General features: G+C 52.6%; 1 protein-coding gene across 1 annotated transcript in view; it reads left to right on the top strand.

Moving 5' to 3' along the window:
• The first annotated feature begins 2,577 nt into the window (after nucleotides 1-2,577).
• The window catches only part of TNPO3 (transportin 3), a 35,477-nt gene continuing 13,695 nt past the window's right edge, over nucleotides 2,578-24,359 (top strand). Inside the window, exons 1-6 of the mRNA XM_080360540.1 lie at nucleotides 2,578-2,777; nucleotides 13,605-13,805; nucleotides 16,502-16,575; nucleotides 17,036-17,192; nucleotides 20,944-21,087; nucleotides 22,236-22,411. Coding sequence (XP_080216666.1) covers nucleotides 2,649-2,777; nucleotides 13,605-13,805; nucleotides 16,502-16,575; nucleotides 17,036-17,192; nucleotides 20,944-21,087; nucleotides 22,236-22,411 — 881 coding nt within the window. The 5' untranslated portion in view covers nucleotides 2,578-2,648. The remainder of the gene's footprint in view (nucleotides 2,778-13,604; nucleotides 13,806-16,501; nucleotides 16,576-17,035; nucleotides 17,193-20,943; nucleotides 21,088-22,235; nucleotides 22,412-24,359) is intronic.

Raw genomic sequence — 24,359 nt, 5'->3', positions numbered from 1 at the left:
GGATCGAGGAACCGGGAGGACAACCTGGGCAAGAGGTGGTTGGTCGCTCCGCTGCTCAGAAACGAGATCTTTGTTCCCCGGGTGGTTGAGCATCTTCCAAGAGGCATTTGGAAGGAGAACAGTCTCACAGCAGATGATTCACCTGGACAGTTCATCCAATGGGCCACTGAGGATCATCGTTGGTACCCAAAGTTGAAGTTACACCATCAAAACTTGTCCAGATTGGACGATGAAGACCAGTCATCCTCTACCAGTTGCCTCAATCAACGACCACACCATCAAGGTGACGTTGCCACCCGTGATACGGGCAGAGACTGGTTGAGGTTTGGGACTCACTCGTCCAAGCGCCAAGTCCTGGTTGAGCTTTCAGAAGTTCCTTCAGGAAAACCATCGAGCTGGGGGTCACGAGGAATGTGGAAGGCCCACCAAATTCTTTGGGCTCCTGCCACCCCTCAGGGTGTCTTAGACGGGCATGTGGCACCATTACACCACTGGAAGTGGGAGGACACGTGTGTCACATAGAAGATCAACATCAGCGCTCTTCTGAGGTCTTTTGGACGTCTGTTTGGGGGGTTGGACTGGATGATCTTTTGAGGTCCCTTCCAATCCCTGACATTCTGTGATTCCACCTGGATCCACCATCTGTAGCCCTAGACCTGTGTCATCAGACCGAGCCTTCATGTCCCAGGTGTCCCCTTTGACCAGTCACAGTGTGCCATGACCACCGGCATCTTCTGGAGTGCGCTGAGGAGCAGGAGAGGACTCTCCCCATCTTCCAAACTCCATATTTGAAGGGTGCGTCTCCAGCGATGGGTCCAGCACCCAATAGGGAAGGAGTCGGTAGAGGTTTATACCATGGTCACCCCACAATGGGGAACGTTCCCACCCCAAGGCTGACCCAAAGCTCACCGGGACCTCGTTACCACAATCCTCGTTGGCATCTTCCTCCTGCGAGTCGCCCACGTGGGCCGAAGGCGTCTCCATGGATCATCGGGCCATGGCCTGATGGTGTAGAACTTCATGTATCAAGAAACGAGGTGCCTCATCATGAGTAACCACCATGAGCTGAGCTTCTGGGGATGGTTGTACAGGGGTCAGTTAATCATAACGAACCTGGGACGTGGCCTCTCAGGATCCCCATGAGCTCCTCCAAGTCCTGAACTTCCCACGACTTGTCGAAGCTCCTTCTTGTTGACGGGAGATCTCAACTTGGGTGTCTGCTGTGAATTTACACCCGAAAATCCAACTGTTGGGTGGAGTCCATGTCATTGACCCTTAGGGATGGAGGTGACACCTTCAGACCCTCCTGGAGGAACCTCCTCCCGTTAAGATGCTGTCTAGATGTCGATGCACAACCACCCCAGTTCTGGGGGGGTTTGTTGGGTGTTCGGTCAAGGCTGTAACACAGGGAATGAAACTGATGAGTGACACCCATCGTTCTCCATCCTAATTAAGAGAAATTATGGCCGTTGTGGCTCCAGGGCCAACGTGACCTTGTCCTGCATGAATTTTGGGGACAGAAAGGGGGTAGAACCTCCATTGGTGGTTTATCCAGAGACACCACGAGGTTTGAACCCGAGGATTCGCCGCCCACGTGCCCGACAAACGACTGGTGGGCTGGGATTTTAATATATCCATGATTAATATATTTAAATTATATATGTATCTCCTGGATCCTGAAGCTGGATGCGGGGTGCAGGTCAGCCCGGCCTGTCCTGCATCGTGTTCCTCAAGGACACCCCAAAAACTGGCGCAATTTTGGGTCTTGCTTGTCATTTTCGGGATCATTTTGTGCCGGATCACTTGGGTTTAAGGAGGGGGGTCCCCGCTCTGCTGCCAGAGTTGAGATTTGGACCAAATTTGTGTGAATTTGTGCCAAATTTGGGTTTGGATCAGCCCCAGGTCAGCGTTTGGGGCTGGGGGGTGGATGGGACCCCCCAGACTGAGACTGGGGGTGGATGGGACCCCCCCAGTCTGGGACTGAGGTATCTGGGGGGCATTGGGACCCCCAGTTTGGGACTGGGGTAACTGGGGGGCATTGGGACCCCCCCCAGTCTGGGACTGGGGTATCTGGGGGGCATTGGGACCCCCAGTTTGGGACTGGGGTAACTGGGGGACGATGAGAACCCCCCAGACTGAGGTAAGTGAGGGGCAATGGGACCCCCCAGGGTGGGACTGGGATAACTGGGGGGCCCAAACTGAGACTGGGGTAATTGGGAGGCAATGGGACCCCCCAAACTGGGATTGGGGTAACTGAGGGACCTCAGACTGGGACTGGGGTAACTGGGGCAATGGGACCCCCGAAGTGTGAGACTGGGGTAACTTGGGGGTCCCTAAACTGGGACTGGGGTAACTGGAGGCGATGGGACCCCCCCCCCCAGTGTGAGACTGGGGTGACTGGGGTCCCCAAACCAGGACTGGAGTGACTGGAGGCGATGGGACCCCCCAGTCTGGGACTGAAGTAACTGGGCAGCAACGAGACCCTGGCGGAAGTGAAGCGGAAGCGCAGCGTCCCGGAAGTGAAGCGTCCCGGAAGCGCAGCCGGCGCGTGTTTCCGGCGGGGACGCCCTTCGCGGCCGCACCGCCCCGGTCCCGCTGCCGGAGGAGAGAGATGGCGGCGGGCGGCGGCGGGCGCTGAGGCGGCGGCCATGGAGGGCGGCGGGGCGGCCAAGCCCAGCCTGCAGGTGGTTTACCAGGCCGTGCAGGCGCTTTACCACGACCCGGACCCCAGCGGCAAGGAGCGGGCCAGCTGCTGGCTGGGGGAGCTGCAGCGATCGGTGAGGCCTGGCGGGGAGCGGGCTGCGGGGACGGGCCGTGAGGGGACCGAGGGGCGTGAGGGGACGCAGCGGGGGCCGCTCCCTCCTGCCGCCGCGCCGGTGGTGCCTCCGCAGGGCCCGGGACCGCGCGGGGGAACCGGACCCGCCTCAGGCTCCATCCCGGGGGCTCCAGCGGGTCCCGGGTTCGAGTCCCGGGTGGGCGTCCCGGGTTCGAGTCCCCGGTGGGCGTCCTGGGTTCGAGTCCCGGGTGAGGGTCCCGGGTTCGAGTCCCCGGTGGGGTTCCCGAGTTCGAGTCCCCGGTGGGGTTCCCGGGTTCGAGTCCCGGGTGGGGTTCCCGGGTTCGAGTCCCGGATGGGGTTCCCGAGTTCGAGTCCCCGGTGGGGGTTCCCGGTTTCGAGTCCCCGGTGGGGGTTCCCGGGTTCGAGTCCCCGGTGGGGTTCCCGGGTTCGAGTCCCGGGTGGGGTTCCCGGGTTCGAGTCCCAGGTGAGGGTCCCGGGTTCGAGTCCTGGGTGGGGGTCCCGGGTTCGAGTCCCCGGTGGGCGTCCTGGGTTCGAGTCCTGGGTGGGGGTCCCGGGTTCGAGTCCCCGGTGGGCGTCCCGGGTTCTAGTCCCGGGTGGGGGTCCCGGGTTCGAATCCAAGTGGGGGTTCCCGAGTTCGAGTCCCCGGTGGGCGTCCTGGGTTCTAGTCCCGGGTTCTAGTCCCGGGTTCGAGTCCCGGGTTCGAGTCCAAGGGGGGGTTCCCGGGTTCGAGTCCCCGGTGGGCGTCCCGGGTTCGAGTCCCCGGTGGGCGTCCCGGGTTCGAGTCCCCGGGTGGGGTTCCCGGGTTCGAGTCCCGCCGTCCCCAGGGAGCCCCAGCCCCGGCCTCTGTTTGTTCCCGCCACCTCCTGTTTGTTTTAACCGCAGCGCTGACGTGTTTGCTGTGGGGAACAGCCCTGGAGGGTGTTAGGGGGAAACATTTGGGGCTCAACCCGACTTTGAGAGGATGGGGGACTGGTGAGGGAGCACAAGCCCCCTTGGGGTCTGTAAGTGATGCACAACAAGCTGTTTCTCCCCAAACTTGAGCCTTGTGACTACATTTTTGATTGAATGTGTGTTTTCTACCCTCGGGGGAAGCAGGTTTGTTCCCTCAGGGGACGACTTTGGTTTTGACTCTGTTCAGTGGTGCCCAAGGCCAGGGTGAGGGGCAGCGGGCACAGACTGAAGCACAGGAGGCTCCATGTGAACATGAGCAGACACTTGTTTGCTGGAGGTGCCAGAGCCTGGCCCAGGCTGCCCAGAGCGGGTGTGGAGTCTCCTTCTGTGAGCCATTCCAGCCCCTGGGATCCTGTGTGATCTGCTCTGGGACCCTGCGGGAGCAGGTGGGTCGGACCAGATGATCTCCAGAGGTCCCTTCAACCCCAACCATCCCGTGATTCTGTGATGTTGTGTTTTTTCTCTTCTCCGAAGCCCCTTGTTTCTCCCCATGCTGCTCCATCGCTGCCCTTTGCAGCACCGTGGGGCGTCATTTTCCTCCTCTGCTCTTCCCCCAAAATCTTCGGTGCCTTCCCAGGAAACCCGATGAGTTTTACCTGGCGTCCCGTGACTCCTGGAGGAGCGAGATGAGGTCCTCCTCACCATCTCTTTATCTCAGAGCCCAAATTCCCCGGAGCGCAGCAGCGAGTTCCCTCCCAAGCGGGTTTGGTGGAGCTCCACCAGCTTCCCACCATCTGGTAAAACTTTAGACCATTTCTTATCCACAACCTTATATATTTTCCTTTAAATTTCTTTAAATTGAGCGTGCCACGCAGTTACACCCCCGGGTACAACAGAAGTTTGCAGCGGTGGTTTTATATGCAGCAAAGTGAAGGAGAATTTGGGTTCCGCGAAGGGGCGGCAGTGGGTCCGGCCCCACGGCTGGTTCTTCGGTGGGTCCGAGCGCCGCCGGCCGTGGTTGCGCCCATTGAAATATCTCATTTGTGTTAAAAAAGAGAGGTTGTGATTTCAGAGACGATTCCTCTTCCAGAAACAACCACAATTTCGGATTTCACCCCTACCCGGTGCCAGGACAGGCGGCCGGAGGGGGTTTGTCTGTGTTAGAGCCCTGTGGGCTGCGCTTGGTACAAACAGCCCCATCAAATGGGGAATGTGACGTATTTGGGACTTATTTTTAATACCCTGGTCACCCATAAGATTGGGATCCCTCCTCTTGTAGAAAGCCTTGGGGTTTGTTTCGCTCCGTTGGGGTTTATTCACTCCATTAGGGTTTGTTTCGCTCTGTTGGGGTTTATTCACTCCATTAGGGTTTGTTTCGCTCCGTTGGGGTTTATTCACTCCATTAGGGTTTGTTTCGCTCTGTTGGGGTTTATTCACCCCATTAGGGTTTGTTTCGCTCTGTTGGGGTTTATTCACTCCATTAGGGTTTGTTTCGCTCCGTTGGGGTTTATTCACTCCATTAGGGTTTGTTTCACTCTGTTGGGGTTTATTCACTCCATTAGGGTTTGTTTCACTCTGTTGGGGTTTATTCACTCCATTAGGGTTTGTTTCGCTCTGTTGGGGTTTCTCTGGGCTGTTACCTGTGTTGTCTGGATTGTTTCTAATAGAAATGGCAGATTCCCGTGCGTGATTTTAGCCTCTGTGTTCCTCTGCGGTGCCTCCGCGCTGCTCCCTTTGCTGTCGCGTGAAGGGATCCTGTTGGTTTTGGGAGAGGAATCTCTTTCGTGTCCCTTCTCGGGTGTTTTAAACCCAGGGAAGAGCCGGCTCAAGCCCAGATTAACACATTTCTGCTTCTCGCTTTTTATTTGCGCATCTTTGGCCTTTCAGAGGTTTATCTGCCAGGTCTAAGGATGAATTGAAATGACTTTCCGCACCTTTGGGCGCTCTGGGGTGCAGCCTGGTTTCCCTCAGCATCTTCATCTTGTTTAATTTACCGTTCACTGAGTTTATTCCGACTTTGAGGCACAAGCTGGAGGAAGGTGAGCAATTTTATAGCATTAACATCAGAACAGGTGATAAATTGGACTCAGGGCTGCTCAGCCCCCTATTTCTCATTAAGAGAAGATAATTACGCTGAGCTCGTCACCCCGTGCGTGATCTTAACCCGCGGGACCCCAAAGCCGCTGTATGGTACAAGTTCGTCCTGACTGCGTTAAAACCCCCTGGAAGTTTTACTGATGATATTATGCAGCTTCTTCGCACCTTCTCGCTGCAGGTGTGAGGTGGTTTGATCCCTGCGCCTAAACGGGAGCTCGTGATCAGAGTTTTGGGTGGGATCGGGGGTGTGAAGCTGCTGGGCGAGCTCTCGCCAAACAGAATCTTGTCATCAAGATGAGAATGGAAGTGGCGGCGGCTTCTTTATGAGACAGAACGGGGGGATTGCGCTTAACCAGCAACGTCAGCTCCGTCCCGGCCCAGGTTAGCACCGAGTTTAAAATCAGCATTCTAAAGCAGGAAACTTCCAGCACACGTTGCATAGGATGGTAAGAAGGTTCAGACCATGCCAGGGACACATTTGCCCCTCGACGGCCGCAGGGCGTTCGCTGCAGCGAGTGCCTGGGTGGGAATTAAAGGTCTTTCTGCTGGTTTTGTGGTGGAGAGAGGCTAAACGGAGGTGTTTAATTAGCTGTGTCCTTTTAATTGTGTCCCTTTAATTGTCGCTCTGTACGCGTGATACAAAGACAAACTGCAGCCCGAGCCGGCCACTCGCTCTCGGGTCCGAAGGCGATTCCTGAAATGAAACCCTTTCCTCCTCGTACAACTCGTTGGGCGCTCTCGAAGATGCAAGTACTCTAATGTATATAGAGGTTATAAATGTATAATATGGAGGTTTTTGTCCATTTTTAGAGCTGTGTCCTTGCGGAGGTGAGGGCTGGGCCAGGAGTGTCGCTGGCGGGACATCTGCATTGGCCTCTGGGTTTTAGGGGGAAAATTGAAAGTCAAAACTCCTTCACCATCTTCCTGCTGCTTTCACCCCTTTTCTCTCTCTTTCCCAACGTGTTCCTGAGCTGCGTCGTGTGAGACATCGGCCTTGTGAAGGTTCAGCCCGGCCATGGGCTTCACGTGGGGGGTTTTGTGTCCAGCGCTGGACCGAGCGCTCGCTTATCATCCCTGTTTTGTGAATAAAACCTCCTCGTGCCTCGAGCTACATCGAGCCGCTTGGGTTTAATAACCCGCAGCTCCTTCTTTTGGACTCGCTTCTGTTCCCAAACCATCTCCGTGCAAATTACGCCCGGCATTGAATATTCCTCAATTATTATCAGCCAGGATGGCGCTTGGTGAGGTGCCCGGTTCGTGACGTTGGTATCGAGTGGTGGGGTCTTGGTTGGTTATTTCTGTGGGGATTGGGTGGTCACTGTTAATTTTTGGCGTTGCTTTGAGTTGTGCTGTTGTCTGAAGGTCTCGCCGTTTGCCGGGACGATCGTCACGCGCTTGAGCCATCGTGGGGACAAGAAGTTAAAGCTTAATTGTTAATTAGTGCCGGTAAGGCCACTAGTGGCGATCGGCCCGGATTTGTCCATCTACAGCCTCATTCTTCTCTTTAATTGCTAATTAATTTGAGGGAACGAGGCGTGCTGTAACGGGGCGTCCCGAAGAGGAATTGTGAGCTTACGCATGTCTTGTGCAGCGCTCAAAAGGTCAGATTTAGGTAAAAGTTTCCCCAGACCACAGAATTTGAGGCTCATTCAAGCAGCAAACCAACGCTTTTTGTTTGGAGTTGCGCGAAGGCGATTCCAGACTCGTTCAGTTTTATTTAATCCAGAAGAATCATAGGGATTAAACTCGCTTTAATCATACTCAGCTTTCCGATCCCGGTTTCTTAAGTGTTTCTTGGTTAACGTGTCATCAGTGCGGGGTGTTGACGGAACGTGCGGCACACAAGAGCAGCTGCCAGTTGGTGTGTTTTCCTTTTCCCATTGTGGATTAAGTGCAGGTTGGTTTGTGGTTTAATGTTCATTCATCGAGCGCTTTCTAGGAGGCGGAAATTCTGCCAGAAAGGTTCATTTAAGTGACTGACACAGATTTCCTTCAATCTGTCCATAAAATTAATTTGTTGATATGATTGCGTACAAGTATTAACCCCTGATTAAATTAAAACAAACTAGATAAGGGTTCCCTCTTGTTTATAAACACCCTTTAAAGCTTTTTAATTTTAAGGTGATGGAAAGTCAATATAAAATCCCCACGTTGCCTGCACGTGGATCAAGAGCATCATGGAATTGTTGAATTGTTTCGGTTGGAAAAGACCTTCAAGATTGAGTCCAACCATTAACCCAACATGGCCAAGGCCACCTGGAAACCACGTCCCCAAGAACCTCGTCTACGTGACCGTGTCCCTCAGAACCTCATCAGGCTCGTCACTTGTCTAAATACCTAATTTCCCCCCATCCCTTCTTGAAATAACATCACAGAATCACGGGGAATAAGCACCTCTGAGGTTCTCCGGTCCACCCTGCTGCTCAGAGCAGGTGTCGAGCTTAGATCCGGTCCCTTGGCAGTGACAATGTGGCCAGTGCTCAAGCCATCCTGCTCAGCAAGGCTTTAGTCTGACCCAAAATTGACGTTCCAGATGAGCAGCAAACCGGTATAAATGCAAAATCCCAGTTTCACAAGAACTCTAGTTGCTGGTTCCCCCCGTAACCAAGTACCCAAGGACGGAGTTACTGGCCTTGATCTGGTGGGTTTTTTGGTTGGCTGGTTGTACTGAGCACAAACCCGAGTGGGGGCTGTGGAGGGACGTCTGGAGCCTGTGGTATTTGCCCCAAGTCCTCTTCTGATTCAAGTCCTGGGTTTTTGAAGCATTAAACTTTCAGTGTCCATAAATTGGCTCATATGTGGGCAGAAGGAGCAGGTAGAGAAGGCTGTGGAGAGAGAACGGTGTGTCTTCTGGAGTGTCGGTGGAGAAGACAAGTTTCCTGACCGGTCTATGAGAAGGTGGCTGGTGTGGTGGGTGTAGAAAGCAGAGGATGTTCCTTGATGTTTAACACGTTTTCCAGCGCCGTGTCCTGCGGCGTTCCGGTAACCCAAGTGGAGAGAGGTGGACCTGATGGTTGGGAAACCCTCCCAGTCAAACCATAGCGGTCATCGGCCTGAAGTCCAGCTGGTGGCCAGTAACGATTGACGTTCCTCAGGAGCTGATATTGGTGTGGCTACTGCTCAACGTCTTCGTTCATTATCTGGATGATAGGAGGGATGCACCCTCAGCAGGTTCATGGATGACGCCAAGTTGGAGGAGCAGTTGATGCGCTGGAGGGACCTCGATGGGCGGAGGAACAGGGTCCTCCACCCGTTCAGCAAAGGCCAACTCAAAGTCCTTTCCCCGGGATGTGAAAACCCCTCGAGCGGGTCAGACTGGGCCGACCGGCCGGAAAGCAACGTTGTGGTTTGGGGTTTAGGAGACCGAATTGTCCCTGGGCTGCGTTAGGGTGGACCAACCCTGGGACAAAGACCCGTGTTGAGAAGGTCTCCATCCCTGGAGACATTCACAGCTGCCCTCAACAAGCGTCACTTAAACCGCTTCTGCTTCGCGCTGAGGGTTTAGGCTCCAGCTCTGCTGCTCCCAACCTCCCTTATTCTGGGATGCCGAGTTTTTTGCTGTTTTATCAAAGTCTTCCTTGTAAATCACCTGAGGCGAAGATTTCCTGCGGGAGCACTCAAATCTTTTCAAGGAACGGCTGTGAGATCATCATTTGGGGAAAGAAAATGCAAGTTAAACATGTTGGGGGAAGTTTAGAAGAAAACGCTACAACTGCAACAAGGTCTTTAGCAGAAGCCCCACCGTGTGTTTTAATTTTGAGCTGAAAGCTCTTGATTCTCACAACTCCTACAACTCATAATTCACCTTTGAGGCGTTTTGGTGTCGGTCTCTTAGACGGGCACTGAACAGGTGAGATATTTCGGGGATCTTTGGTGGGTTCCATCACCAGTCCTGGCTTTGTGGTGGAACTATGAGGAGCACACAGGTTACCATCTGTCTTCTCAATGACAGGTCCATTTCCCCTGCACCGCTCTCCAACAGGTCGTTCCCCAATTTATACTGAAACCTGGGGTTGTTCCTGCTTCTCTTGGATGTTTCTGGTGTGGACACACCATGGTTTGTGGAACGGGCCAACAACCAGAGACAGGGAGGTGGTTCTGCGCCAGGGCTGGTACGTGTGTCCTCCTACCTAAAATTCTTCTGCCTCTTGGGTATCGCATCATCATCTGAGCAGAAGAGGCGACATTGCCCAGCTTTGAGAGCCACTTATGGTCCTCAGCCTCCTGTTTGAGGCCCCAACCTTGCATTTGGGGTCTCCAGCCTCCTGTTTGAGGTCCTCAGCCTCCCGTTTGGGGTCTCCAACCGCCCAGCTCCTGTCTCCAGGACCAGCTCATCTTTCCAGCTCTATTTCCACCCAAGTCCAGGCCTGAGGTTCTTCACATTGAGGTTCTTGCGTCAAGGCTCAGGTGGCACCATCGTCGATCCTTAAGGAGCTTTGTGAGGATGGGGCTGGGGGTTGATGTGGGTGCGGATGGTTTGGCCATGGGCTCCTCATTCTGCCCACCTGCGTTTTTCATTCCGTTCCCTTGGAAAAGGTTTTGATTTATATAAAACTTGTTTTTGGCAGGTGCCACCGGCACGGCGGAAAGTGACGGAACTGCAGAAAACCAACAGTAAAATGCCAAAAAACATATTTGATTTTTTTGCACGTGTTTTCAGTTATAATTTTCTAGGTTTCTAACGCTACAAGTCGCCTCTAAACGGATTCCTCATCAATCCCTTCGTTAAAATTGAAAGAAATACTGGTTTGTTTGGTTGTTCTTTGCAGGGAGGGGTTTTCCTGGTGTGAAGGTCCCTGGGCTCCCCTTGTTTACAGCTTTGCCTCTTCTTGTTACAGCCGCATAAACACCCGACTCGTATTTCATCCCGGGATTAAATGTCAAGCAAATATTCGGCTCTTTAGCGGCGCGTTTTGGTTTTTACCCCCCTCCAGAACCCGGGGACGTCGAGACAAAACCCTTTGGGTGGCAAATCTCCATACCCTGAGCTGCCTTCTTACCTTATGCACGTCATTTATTGCTTGATTTTTACATCAAAAGTACAATTTGAACCCTGGTGTGAGATGGTAGAAGCAGATTTTATACCCGGAGCAAGATTCTGGATAAATAAATGCTGGGGGACCGGAGGAAACCGAGATGTAAATGTCTTACGTAGAGGTGGGAACGCAGCTCGTGGTTTATTTCTAATATCACAATACCACTCGGCTCCTTCGACCCCGGGAACTTCAGAACTTCCCTGCGAGATACCTGGAAAACAGCCACGTTTTGGGGTGAAAATCCTTCATAAAGTAACGGGAGCCTCATATTTGAGTTATTTATAATATTATTGATGTTCCCCCCGCAAGCGCAAGTCTATGGGACAGCGCTGTTACCCTACACGGAGGATGGAGGAGACATTACGCAACAAAAACAAAGAATAGTTTGGGTTGGAAAGCCAAAACTGCTTCATTTTGCTCAGATGGGTGATGAGGTTGTTGTACACCCCGAAAAAATTCCCCAAATAATGTTAATTTGCGGAAATACTCAGTTGTTCTTCAAGATGCAGGTCGGGTATTTGATACCCAACCCATATAATCACCTGTGGAGCTGAGGGTGCGGAGCCGACATTGTGGCTCTTTAACAGCTTCTAGAACTCTCCAGCAAAAATTTTGACCGAGCAAATACCTTCTTTTAGTCATTCAGTCATTAGAGATCACAAACCCATTAATAATTTTCCCATTTTTGCGGAATCAGCGGCTTCCGGATGGATTATTGTGGTATAGCAGAGCCGGGGCTCTTCGGCTTTCATTTTCTCCTCATTCCATCCCTATCCCTAATTGTTCAATTCTAAACACCCTGGAAAATACGTCTGTTAATAAGGTTTTTAATACGAGTCGCATACAATTCTAGTTATTTAGTTTCTTAAGAAAGACTCTTTATTTATTACAATCTTGGCAATTACCCGGTGAGTATAAATGAACCCCTAGGGACGTTTCTGTTGGAAACGCATCCGAACTTTTCTTCCTACCCATTATTGAAGTTGAGGGGGATTTTAATTGTGAAATCAAATAATTGGGGGTGCGGGGCAGCCCCCTTAGGTCCCTGCAATGCAAAAATGTCCTGGTGTTCAGTAAAATAAGAGTTTATCTTTCCGTGCTTGGGCCAGGGTGGTTCCCTTCACTGTGCGGCTGGACCTGGATAGTCTATAGGAAAATATATACGTAAAGTCCTTCTCTGTGGTGGTTTTGGGGTCCCATCTCACCATGTTTTTGGGGAGCTCCTCCTTTTGGGGTGTGATGTTTGTCCATCTATAATATTGGTCGGAACCACCTTTCATCTCCCCCAAATGAAAAAGAATGAGCAGTATCCGCCGCCCTCCAGTGCTGTGACTTGATTTTCTATCGAAGAGATATTTTGGGGTGATTTTCATAGCGATGACAGTGGTAGAAAACACAATTAGGTGGTGTTGGACGTGGTCGGCCTGTTCCTTCACACGCAGGAGGCGAGTTGATTAGTTCGAGCTTAATTACACACAAATTCAGATTTCAAGCATTTTAGCTAAATGAACCTTGGGTTGAATTTTGAAGAAAAATCAAACGTTCTTACCCAAAGTAAAATATATTGTAGATGTTCCAGGAAACAAGGAGCATTTTATTGATGAGTCCTTGGAAGATCTCGTTCCATAACAGTCCCCAAATCCACGCGTTTCTCCCCTATCTGTCCCAGGGTTTCTCTCAGATGGTGTCACAATCCATTTGGCGATGGACTCGTGATGGTTCTTTTACCTTGATCTCCGAGCGCAAAATTAAGGCGACCAAAATGCCAAGGGGTTATAACTTAATCAAGCAGTGTTACTTTATTGATTTGCCCGTAAAGCGGCACACGATAGAGACAGAGTAAGAAAAGAAAGGGGAAAGAAATGGGGAAAAGTAAAGGAAAAGATGAGAAATGAGGTTGCGTTCCTCACCATCCAGTTCCAGAAGCTCCCTCTGGTCTCCGGTCCCGTGCAGTCCGGCCGCTCCTCCGTCGTGGTTCGGGATCCTCTGGTGGGAAGATCTTCAATGGTGTCCATTCTGGAGTCACCTTGTATGCTTCTTCACCCCCCTGCTCCCATTGTTTCAGCCCAGTCTGCCTTGATTTTGCAACCCAGGCTTAACTGCGCAGGCTCAAAGGATTCACGCTTTCTTTTGGCAGCGCTTACGTGTCCAGCATTCAGGGTCTTTCTCTGGTCCATTGGGTGAGCTCAGGCCCCTTGGCGAGCTCTGAACATGCTCCTTTTCGTTGGCCGTTGTTTGGGGGAGCAGGTGAGGGACACGTGTGACTGAGGCTGCAGGTGAGAACACATTCTTCTGGACGGCAGCTCTTGTCCCTGGGTCAGAGAGACCCCCATAACAACAGCTTTCCGGAGGCGGGGGCTGGTTTGGCTGGAGAAGCAGGCAAAGTCCACAGCACGAGCCACCCGCTATCGGAGAAACAGTGCAACACAACGCTTCTGCTCGGGCCTCTCTCCAAGTCATTGTCCATCTGTTCTTTTGGTCAGGGCTTCAGTTCTCTAAGTTCTTGATGGCGATGTTCAGGTAAATACTGCTCCATCTTCGGACTGACTCTCACAGGTGGCCCCGCCGACTTCAATCTTTCAATTACATCTCATTATTGTTTTATATTTATCCAGTGATTTGTCCCTCTCTCTGCAATTATCCACAAACCCACTTCTGTTGCTCTTTGCTTCAAGGGCGCTCACGGGTGCGCTCTGGTGGGCTCTCCCGGTGCGATTTAGGGCTGTTTCCCCCGGGGAACGCGGTTTTCCCCGTGTCGCTGAACCCGCCGCGTTTCCCCGCAGGTGCATGCCTGGGAGATCTCGGACCAGCTGCTGCAGATCCGCCAGGATGTGGAATCCTGTTACTTCGCGGCGCAGACCATGAAGATGAAGATCCAGACGTCTTTCTACGAGCTCCCCACCGACTCGCACGCCTCCCTGCGGGACTCGCTGCTCTCCCACATCCAGAACTTGAAGGATTTGTCCCCCGTCATCGTCACCCAGGTGGGTGCTGTCACAGCGATGGTTGGATTTCTTAAAGAGAAGCACGACTTAAGAGTTGGGTGGTGGGTTCGCTCTGTATGTGCTGCATGGGGGAAATACATCAACGCAAACGCTGCTGATCTTCTCTCCAGGTGCCTGTATCAGTTCATAAAGCAAACTTTCAGGTGTTTTCTTTCCCCGATAACCAGCTGTGCTGCCATCAGAGACCTGGGCAGGCTGGAGAGCTGGGCAGGGAAACATTTAATGAAGTAGAACAAGGGCAAGTGTAGAGTCTTGAATCTGGGCAGGAACAACCCCAGGTTCAGTGTAAGTTGGGGAATGAGCTGTTAGAGAGCAGCGTAGGGGAAAGGGAGCTGGGGGTCCTGGGGACAGCAGGGTGACCATGAGCCAGCACTGGGCCCTTGTGGCCAGGAAGCCAATGGGGCCTGGGGTGAGTTAGAAGGGGGTGGTCAGTAGGTCAGAGAGGTTCTCCTGCCCCTCTGCTCTGCCCTGGGGAGACCACACCTGGAATCTTGTGTCCAGCTGTGGCCCCTCAGTTCCAGCAGGACAGGGAACTGCTGCAGAGAGTCCAGCGCAGCCACCAAGATGCTGCAGGGAGTGGAGCATCTCCCGTGTGAGGAAAGGCTGAGGGAGCTGGGGCTCTGGAGCTGGACAAGAGGACACTGAGGGGGGACTAATTGCTGGGGATCAATATGGAAAGGGGCAGTGTCAGGAGGATGGAGCCAGGCTCTGCTGGTGACAACCAGGGACAGGACAAGGGGCAATGGGTGCAAACTGGAACACAGGCGGTTCCACTGAAAGAGGAGAAGCAACTTGTTGGGGTGAGGGTGTCAGAGCCTGGCCCAGGCTGCCCAGGGGGTTGTGGAGTCTCCTTCTGTGCAGACATTCCAACCCGCCTGGACACCTTCCTGTGTAACCTCATCTGGGTGTTCCTGCTCCATGGGGGGATTGCACTGGATGAGCTTTCCAGGGCCCTTCAACCCCTGGGATTCTGGGATTCTGTGCAGCCTGTGTCTCGGAGTTCTGCACACAAGCTCTCAGGCGATGCCGTATCCGTCACGCTGCAAACATTCGGGATTCCTCTTTCCCCAATAACCGTTGGTCTGTATTTTAGAACTGCCGTGGCAAACTTTCAGCCGAGGCCTCGTGCGCGTTTGCAGAGCAGGATTGCAGGAGACAGGATTCTCAGAAAATAAAAAATGTGCTGGAGTAGCATAGCAGCAGGGCTGGCTCAAGCTGCGCAGAACTCCGCCCCGGCATAGAAAACGACTAACTTTATATATATCTTTATATACTTTATATGTCTTTATATACTATATATATACTTTATATCTTTATAGACCAGCAAAAAAATCAAGACAATGAAATTAAACAGTATTCCCTGAAAACAAAACAAACCGTTTCAGAACAAACATGAGGCCTTGGTACTTATTTTAAACATGTTCTTTAAGCTCCAGTGACTGTTTGCTGCTCCCCTTATCTCCAGTCACGCTGAATAAAGCTGTAGCTAAATGGAAAGTTAAATGTATTGACGAGGTGTTCATGTCTACGTCTCATGATTTGCAAAGGTAACTACAAATAGCGCTGTGCCACAAACTGGTTTCTTGACCAACAATCACTTCAGCGTGCGATGAACCGGTTCATTGTGAAGCTGCTCCCCATCGCACCCTTTTCCCTCACTTGTTTTTGGTCCATATCCCCGAAGGTGCCATTCTGCCTGGATAAACCCTTTCTTCTCAGCGAAGTGCAAAACAGGCCTGGCTTTGCAACGTCTGCCATGTCTCTGTCCACCTTACATCCTTGTTTTCCCACTCAGTTCCATTTTTCCCAGCAAAATGCAAGCTGGGCTTTATCCTGCAGGCGTTTAGTGCAACCTGCACTTGCTTTTGGCAAATACCAGCTTAAAATTTTAGCAAATCTCATCTGCTAAGTGACACGAATCAAAGAGTATGTTAGAAAATCGTACTACCTTATATCTCTAAATAATGCGTTACATTTGGTGTGCATGTACTGAAGTGAAATGACTGATATTGAGCTTGAATTGGGCTCATCCACTGACTTCTGAGTAGTAAAACCATCGCCGTACAGCTCACTTATTTAGCTCAAAGTGGCTCATCCAAGGCTGAGGCTGCTAATGCCCGGACTATCTAGTCTTAACGTGCCGTTAAGAGCAGCCTGGTAGCCAGGCTTGTCTCACAGTGCCGCTAGAGCTGTTCCTAACATTAATCCTGGGCTTAGGGGAGGGAGAGGAGATGCTGCAGGTCACGGCGGTGCCACCCAGCTCCGCTTTTATTGCTTCTCACTTTTATATGAAACAAAACCCCTTTTTCTCCCTTATTTGCTCCTCCAGCTCAGAGAACAGAGAAGATCGACGCGTGTCTCTGAGCACAGAATTGTTTCCCCTCCTTCATTATGTGGTTCCTTTAGTTCAATCAATTACTTTACCCTCTTGTTTGCTGTTTGGAGAGCTCGGGGGGCCGGTTTTACCCCAAAATAGCAGAGAACATCACCCCATGGGGGCGGTGGGTGCTCCACAGGGATCGCACAGATAAAACAGGGATATTGTGAATGAATGTTGGTGTAACCCGCCCCACGTGGGTCTGATGGTCCCAGCCCCATCTCCTCTCCTTTGGGGCCGATTTAATCCGTCGCCACGCTTAACTCTGGTTATTTTTTGTCTTTTTGTCCCCTTGCAGCTCGCTTTAGCAATAGCAGACCTTGCCCTGCAAATGGCTTCTTGGAAAGGCTGCGTACAAACACTGGTTGAAAAGTAAGTGTGTTCTATATCCTTCAACTCTTCGGTTGTTTCTCGAGGAAACCTTGGGTGGGTGGGACCTGTGTCACCCCAAAAATCACCTATCGTTGGGCTGTTTGGTGCTGCGTTTCCTTAATTAATAAAGTGCTTAGGTGGCGGCAGGGAGGTGGGTTGGCCATTGGTGTGTGCGACGGCGCCGCGCGCGCTTCCACGGCCACAACTCGGCGCCTCAGCAATTCCCTCATCCCTCTGTTGTCCGCGATGATCCCCCATCCACTTCAGCCGCTTTTCCGTTCAAAACCCTCGAGCTAAACCACCGACAGAGTCTCTCGCTGCTCGGCCCTCGCAGTGGGCGCTGGAGCGTGTTTGCCATCGCACTCGTGCCCAATCTCTCCGAAAAGCCACTCCGCCTCTCGCAATTTCCCAGTATTTAGTGGTTTTGCGTGCGCTCAGCCCTCAGCTTCGCGTTTTCCAGGTACAGCAACGACGTGACGTCCCTGCCCTTTCTGCTGGAGATCCTCACCGTTCTGCCCGAGGAGGTTCACAGCCGCTCCTTGCGCATCGGCGCCAACCGCCGCACCGAGATCATCGAGGATCTGGCGTATTACTCCAGCACCGTCGTCTCCCTGCTGGTAAGGAGATACTCGCGGCGACCGAGCAGAGGGTACACGTGGAGGTGAATGGCTTCAGGGGCTGAAGACAAATGCTCCTTGCTGGCTCCGTCCTCGCCAGAGAGATTCTCCTGCTGCTCGGTGGTGGTTGAGCTCAGTCAATGAGCAGCCAAACAGATCCCTGGCTTTGTGCGGACCACGTGCCATCGCTTCTCTTCCCGTAAATTCTCCCATTTCACGCTGCTTATCTAAAGTTAACATATTATCCAGTCTGTAACTCCTCATGAAGCTTCTCCTACCCCACTAATCCTGGTTATTCCAGGTTGGGTGCGATTAAAAACCTGCGACAAATTTTGATGATCAAAATCCCAGTCAGGCTCCTGTTGAAAACAGAGCTCGTTATGGGGAATTAAGAACCTTCTCATCCTCTCAACTGCATGGTCCCCGTGAGGATCGCGCTGTTTTAGCCGGTGGGGCTCGGCTTTTGACTCAGTGTCCATGAAATTCAGGAAAAGCTCTTTATTCTCCTGGGCCGGCGGTTCAGTGGTTGCTCAGGGCTGCATTCCTGCGCAGGCTCGGGGAGTTTTGGGTTATTTGATGGTTACGCAAGAAATTACTTCAGTCCGTTGTGGAGGGTGCATGTAGATCGCTGGATCCTCTCTAGAGTCACACACGGGTGTATCTCTCTATACATGTTAGAAAAAGGGCGTTCGGGGACTTAAGGACTCTGATCTCTCTCTCCTTTCACGCCCCTTTCAGCCTTAAGTATGTACCTCATTTTTGACCACTGTTTGGTGAGCTGAGGGGATGGATTTAACTGCACGTCACGTTTAGGATTGGCCATGTGAAGAGACTGTTGTTCGTCACAAGTTTCCTCATCCAGGGAGCAAGTCACACTCTCTAAGAATGAGGCTGTTGTGGGCCCCAAAATGTGGAATTATAGAAACATAGAATCGTTTTAGTTGGAAAAGACCTTTGAGATCATGGAGTCCAACCATTAACCAAGCAGTGTCGCTAAACCATGTCTTAAGAACCTTGTGTCCGTCTGTCCACCCTCCAGGGGTGGTGACTCCAGCACTGCCCTGGGCAGCCTGTTCCAATGCCCTCAGCCTCCTGTTCTCATTTTGGTTGGAAAAGACCTTTAAGATCAAGTCCAGGGCAAATTTGGGGAGCAGAGGGTATGCGTGGAGGTGAATGGCTTCAGGGGCTGAAGATAAATGCTCCTCGCTGGCTCTGTCCTCGCCAGAGAGATTCTCCTGCTGCTCGGTGGTGGTTGAGCTCAGTCAATGAGCAGCCAAAGGGATCCCTGACTTTGTGTGGACCACGTGCCGTCGCTTCTCTTCCCGTAAATTCTCCCATTTCACGCTGCTTATCTAAAGTTAACATATTATCCAGTCTGACACTCCACCAAGCAGCTGGAGGGGCTGAGCTCACTCTTGAGAACCGGGGAAAAGGGGGATGAATCGCTTCATCCCCCTCCAGATTCGTTTAATGTGCCGTTTCATTTATGCCCTCGTTATCTGCGGCCCCGTCCCACATCTCTGCACATCCCTGTCCCTGGGACCCGACACAAACTCACCCCCAGCAGGTTTCCTTGGTTTCATGTGCAGAAAAGGGCAGGGTTAGAGGTAAGACGCCCTCAGTTTAAACTTCCAACACCTTTGCAGAAGGTCCCTGTTCTCTTTCCACGCTGCATTCGGCGTCCCTGCGGTTACCAAAGCCACAGAGCGCATCTGGATGGCCATCTGAGCGTGGCACGTACTTGCGGTGGGTGTTTGGTGTTTGTGCCAGGTCTGGCTTTGCCTTCCCCGCTCAGGCAAACCCAGAGGGAGGGGGGATGGCGATGATCGGGGTGCAGCAGGACGCAGGTTTGAGGAGCCTCCCTTCCCCCTCGCCCTGTATTTCTCCCATTTCTCCGTGCCATTACCAGCGCAGCCGTTAGGGGAGCCCTTTTGTGTGGGTTTATCTTTGCACGAGTCCTCTCTCGCTTCTCAAACTCCTTTTGTTCCACCTTGGCGTCCCCGCGCTGTCCCCAGCCCTCGGCACGTCTGGCTGTCACATCGGTGAGACAGGACCCGTCACTGCTGCGTGACACACCGGGGACAGCACGAGGTGTCGCGTCGGGAAGGGCCGCAGCGCTGCCAGGGCCTTTCCGCTCAGACTTGGCTGCGTTTGCCTGCAGCTTTCGTGGTAAATCCCAGCACAGGCGCTTTACCCACCTGCCTGAAGAGCACAGTCCCGTTTTCTGCGTAGGATTCGAATGCTAAATTCACTTTAAAAAAGTTGCTTGGGGACTGTGAAGTACAATATTTTCAGGATTGAAGCTTCAAGCGAGGAGCTCTGGAAACTCCTGTGTACAGGAATCCCGACCGCTTGTTCTTGTCTCCGTCAGCCTGGCAGGTCCCTCGGCGCTGGGTTCTGGTGAGGGCTGCGGTGGGTGCTGTGGGGCAGCAGAAGCGTTGTCGGTCTCATCCAGACCCACATCTGTGACGCTGCTGTGTCCTCAGGTGGGCGCTGGGGCAGCTCTGACCCTCAGGACCCATCGTCTCAGTGTTTTTGTGGGGAGTGATATAAAATGGAGATTATGGGCAGTGTAAGGATTCGTCATGGATGAAACTCAGTGTCCATGTCTGAGATGGGATCCTGCAGGAAGCTGACAGGCTGGGGATGGATGGAAACACTCCAACTGCTTTTACCGCTTCTGTAACAGCAGCTGAAGGTGACTGAGGGGGTTTGGCTCTGTCTCCACATCGCACCGAGCGCAGGGCTCCTTCACTCACGGGTCGGGGTGTTGGGAGTGTTCTGCGTTCCTGAATGAGGGTGATCGGAGCCCACGGGGTCTTGAGAGGGTGTTTGCAGAACTGTCGTGTTCCTGATTACAAAAGCAGCGTGGGGACACAGAATCGCAGGATGGTTTTGGTTGGAAAAGACCCTCAAGGTCATCGAGTCCAACTGTTCCCCCAGCCCTGTCCCTGCCCCATGTCCTGAGAGCCTCATGTCCATCTGTCCAACCCTCCAGGGCTGGTGACTCCAGCACTGCCCTGGGCAGCCTGTTCCAATGCCCCACAGCCCTTTGGGGAAGAAATTGTTCCCACATCCAACCTCAACCTCCCCTGGCGCAACTTGAGGCCGTTTCCTCTGCTCCTGGCGCTTGTTCCTGGGGAGCAGAGCCCGACCCCCCTGGCTCCAAGCTCCTTTCAGGCAGTTCAGAGATCAGAAGGTCTCCCCTCAGCTCCTGTTCTCCAGCTGAACCCCCAGGTCCCTCAGCCGCTCCATCACACTTGTGCTCCAGCCCCTCACCAGCTCCGTTCCCTTCTCTCCACTCGCTCCAGCACCTCAAGGCCTTTCTTGGCGTGAGGGGCCCAGAACTGCCCCAGCATTGGCGGTTTGGCCTCCCCAGGTCCCAGCACAGGGACGGTCACTGCCCTGGGCCTGCTGGCCACACCAGTGCTGGCACCAGCCAGGATGCTGGTGGCCTCTTGGCCACCTGGGCACACGCTGGCTCATGTTCAGCCGCTGGCACCAACACCCCCAGCTCCTTTTCCAGCCGCTCTTCCCCAGCTGCAGCGTCCATGGGGTTGTTGTGACCCAAGTGCAGGACCCGGCACTTGGCCTTGGTGACCCTCAGACAATTGGCCTCAGCCCATCAATCCAGATCCCTCTGTGCAGCCTCCTGCATTCTGACAAATAAGCAGCTTTCCTAAAGCTGGTTATTATTTTGCCTGTGCAGTTGCGTTGGGCTCTCCAGCAGTTCTCCCCTGTCCCGTTGCAGATGACGTGTGTGGAGAAAGCAGGCAACGATGAGAAGATGCTCATCAAAATCTTCCGGTGCTTGGGGAGCTGGTTCAACCTGGGGGTCCTGGACAGCACCTTCATGGCCAACAGCAAGTTACTGTCCCTGCTCTTCGAGGTGCTGGTGAGTGTTTCTCTAATACATTGGGTTGGAGGGACCTTCAAAGTGCCCCCTGCCATGAGCAGGGACATCTGCACCAGCTCAGGGTGCTCAAACCCCGTCCAGCCTGGCCTGGGATGTCTTTAAGAAAAACCAGAGTTTTGGCCTCAAACACATTGTGCTTGGTCCTTACTCCAAGGCCATTTGCTCTGAGCAAAATAGATTCATTTAGTGCATGGTCCAAGTAGGTTTGCAATCCTCATGGTGATTAATTTTGGCTGTAAAGTTGTCTGTATACATTGAAAAAGTGCATTTGCTTAGTACTAAAATCAGGGTTAGTTGGGTGATTTGTTTCTTTTCCCCAGATTTTCAGTAAAATCATTTTAAATTCCTTTTCTGGCAATGAACGGAAGGAATGGGGGGAATTCCTGCAGGACAGAGGTTCCTGCTGTGAGCGGCGCGGGAATTGGCTGTTCCCGCTCACCTCGTTAACCAAACCCCCTCATTTGCATCTGCTCTGTGCTGCAGACCCAATTAGTGACAGCTGCAAATGAGGGCTCCCGTTTGTGGGAGGAGGAACGGGGAATATTCACGCAGGGACCAGCAGAAACGCGCCTCCCCCAGGACTTTTTATTATGTTCATACCCCTTCTAAATCAGCGTTTTTTCCCCCATTTTTCCCTCCCTTCCACCTTGACGTGGGACCACAAATTGTTTTCCAAATGCGTCCGAGTCTGGTGTGAAAGGACACAGGTTGTTCCTACTCCTTTGTTTCCCCTCCACGCTTCCCTGTTCGCTTTGCTCCTCCTTAATATGCCGCTCTCGTCTCCCTCCTTAATTAATCCGGGCTCCATAGGAGCCGTTAAAGCTCCTGTTACATCAGCCTCGCATGATCGCTATAAATATCGACCAGGTGAGCCCCGGAATCCTCTTGTTCACCCCCAGACCCTCACAATCATAAATATTTCATGTGTATTTGTGAGAAACTTCGTCTCCATCTTCAATTTTGACCTCAAGTGTTTGAGGTGGCAAAGCAAACCAGGCTTTGCAGGGCTGGTTGGAGCTTTCGGGAGCTGTGGCTGTGCAGCTCTATGAACTATTTCACCAACAACAAAAGACACGTTTTTCCCCCGCTCGTTTCATATCTAATCACCGGGCTCTCGTTTCTTGCAGCAACAAGACAAAACGTCGTCGAACCTCCACGAAGCCGCGTCCGACTGCGTCTGCTCGGCCCTTTACGCCATCGAGAACGTGGAGACCAACCTGCCCTTGGCCTTGCAGCTTTTCCAGGGTGTCCTGACCCTGGAGAGCGCCTATCACATGGCGGTGGCGCGCGAGGACCTGGACAAGTGAGTGAACCGCAACCCTGGGCTCTGCCGGGGAGGAAAGGCGGCAATTAACTGTCACGTACAGTAATTAACTGTCACGCCGTCTGCCCGCGGTTATTTTTGGAATCGGTGCAGCGCCTTGAAGTCCCTTATGCAAATAAGATACTTGTGAAGCAAAGAACAGTGAGCAAATGTCCTTCCTGGCCCTCGCTGCAGCGGTTTGTGCGCGGGGCTGTGGCGGAGCCGCTGTCCTCAGCCTGGGCGCGCTGGTTGTCCCCACCAGGGGACAGAGCAAGAGGAGAGTGTCCTGGGGTGCGACTGCCATTGAAATAGACTTAAAGTCATTTTGGTTGGAAGAGAGCCTCAAGATCATTGAGTTAAAACATAACCCACCCTGTCCCTGCCCCGTGTCCTGAGAACCTCATGTCCGTCTGTCCAGCCCTCCAGGGCTGGTGACTCCAGCACTGCCCTGGGCAGCCTGTTCCAATGCCCCACAGCCCTTTGGGGGAGAAATTGTTCCCACATCCAACCTCAACCTCCCCTGGTGCAACTTGAGGCCGTTTCCTCTGCTCCTGGCGCTTGTTCCTGGGGAGCAGAGCCCGACCCCCCTGGCTCCAAGCTCCTTTCAGGCAGTTCAGAGATCAGAAGGTCTCCCCTCAGCTCCTGTTCTCCAGCTGAACCCCCCAGGTCCCTCAGCCGCTCCATCACATTGTGCTCCAGCCCCTCACCAGCTCCGTTCCCTTCTCTCCACTCGCTCCAGCACCTCAAGGCCTTTCTTGGCGTGAGGGGCCCAGAACTGCCCCAGCATTGGCGGTTTGGGCTCCCCAGGTCCCAGCACAGGGACGGTCACTGCCCTGGGCCTGCTGGCCACACCAGTGCTGGTCCCAGCCAGGATGCTGGTGGCCTCTTGGCCACCTGGGCACACGCTGGCTCATGTTCAGCTTTCCCAGCATCTCCTGCCGTTCTCATGGCCTCATGGTGACAGTGGTTGTGTCACCCTGTGGCTGATGAGTCCATCCACAAGTCGTCAGGCATGGACAACTTTTCCTCTTCAAACCCTGGTGGTTTCCATCCTCCCTGCACAGTTATTTGCCTCCCAGCTCTGTCCGTGAACACCAGGAGCGCTCACTCTTCCTTTTAATGCTCATAAACACAACCAAATCAGTTGTGAGGTGCATCTGGAACCTCCCCAGCACCAAACTGGTATTTCCACTTCAATAACCAGCTCCTCTCCTCTTTTCTCAATGGGCTTCACCCAGTCCAACCAGTCCCGCGTGACACCAGCACAGAATCATTTGGGCTGCAAAAAAACGCCTTTAAGATCATTGAATCCAACCATTAACCTAACGCTCTGTCCCATTTCTCCTCTTTTTAACCATTCCTGGTAAGAATAAGGTGGATCCAACCTATTTTTATTAAACTCCACTTGCATTTAGCCCATTTTCCTCCAACTTTTGCGTATTTTTGATCCTGGGCGCTAAATTATCCGGGGGCCCTTGACTTCAAGAAATTCCATGTGAAATGCGATTTCCACGAGCGAAATGATCAGTTCACTCCTCACAGTGTGTCCTTTCCAAATTAACAACTCAAGTAGCATCTATTCCTGTTTATCCTTCCATTTGATAGAATTAGGTGTCAGGTGTGTGAAAGTTGGTTCTAATAGTTTCTCTGCTTGGTATAAATTGACTCTGCAGTGGAATCTCTTCAATCTGAAAATCAGGAAGATTTTGTCTTCAGGATTAAAAATAAGTAATCTCATGTAGAACCATCCCCTGTGCCTTTAGGACAGACTTTAGGCTGAGTTTACAGCACATCTTGAGCTGCATCTGGCTTTAGAATTTCCCAAACCAAAACCAAAGCCCAGGACTTGGACCTTTTCCCCTAAACCCCTGGTTTTAAGGTGGTTTTATCGTTCGGGGGGTTGGTTTGATACTTGCTTTTCACTCTTCTTTTTGCTTCTAGTCCTAGA

Source organism: Nesoenas mayeri, assembly GCF_963082525.1.
Source record: "Nesoenas mayeri genome assembly, chromosome: 1".
Taxonomy (NCBI): Eukaryota; Metazoa; Chordata; class Aves; order Columbiformes; family Columbidae; genus Nesoenas; species Nesoenas mayeri.
The sequence above is the reverse complement of the archived record's forward strand: the minus strand, read 5'-3'. Positions and strand labels throughout refer to the sequence as shown.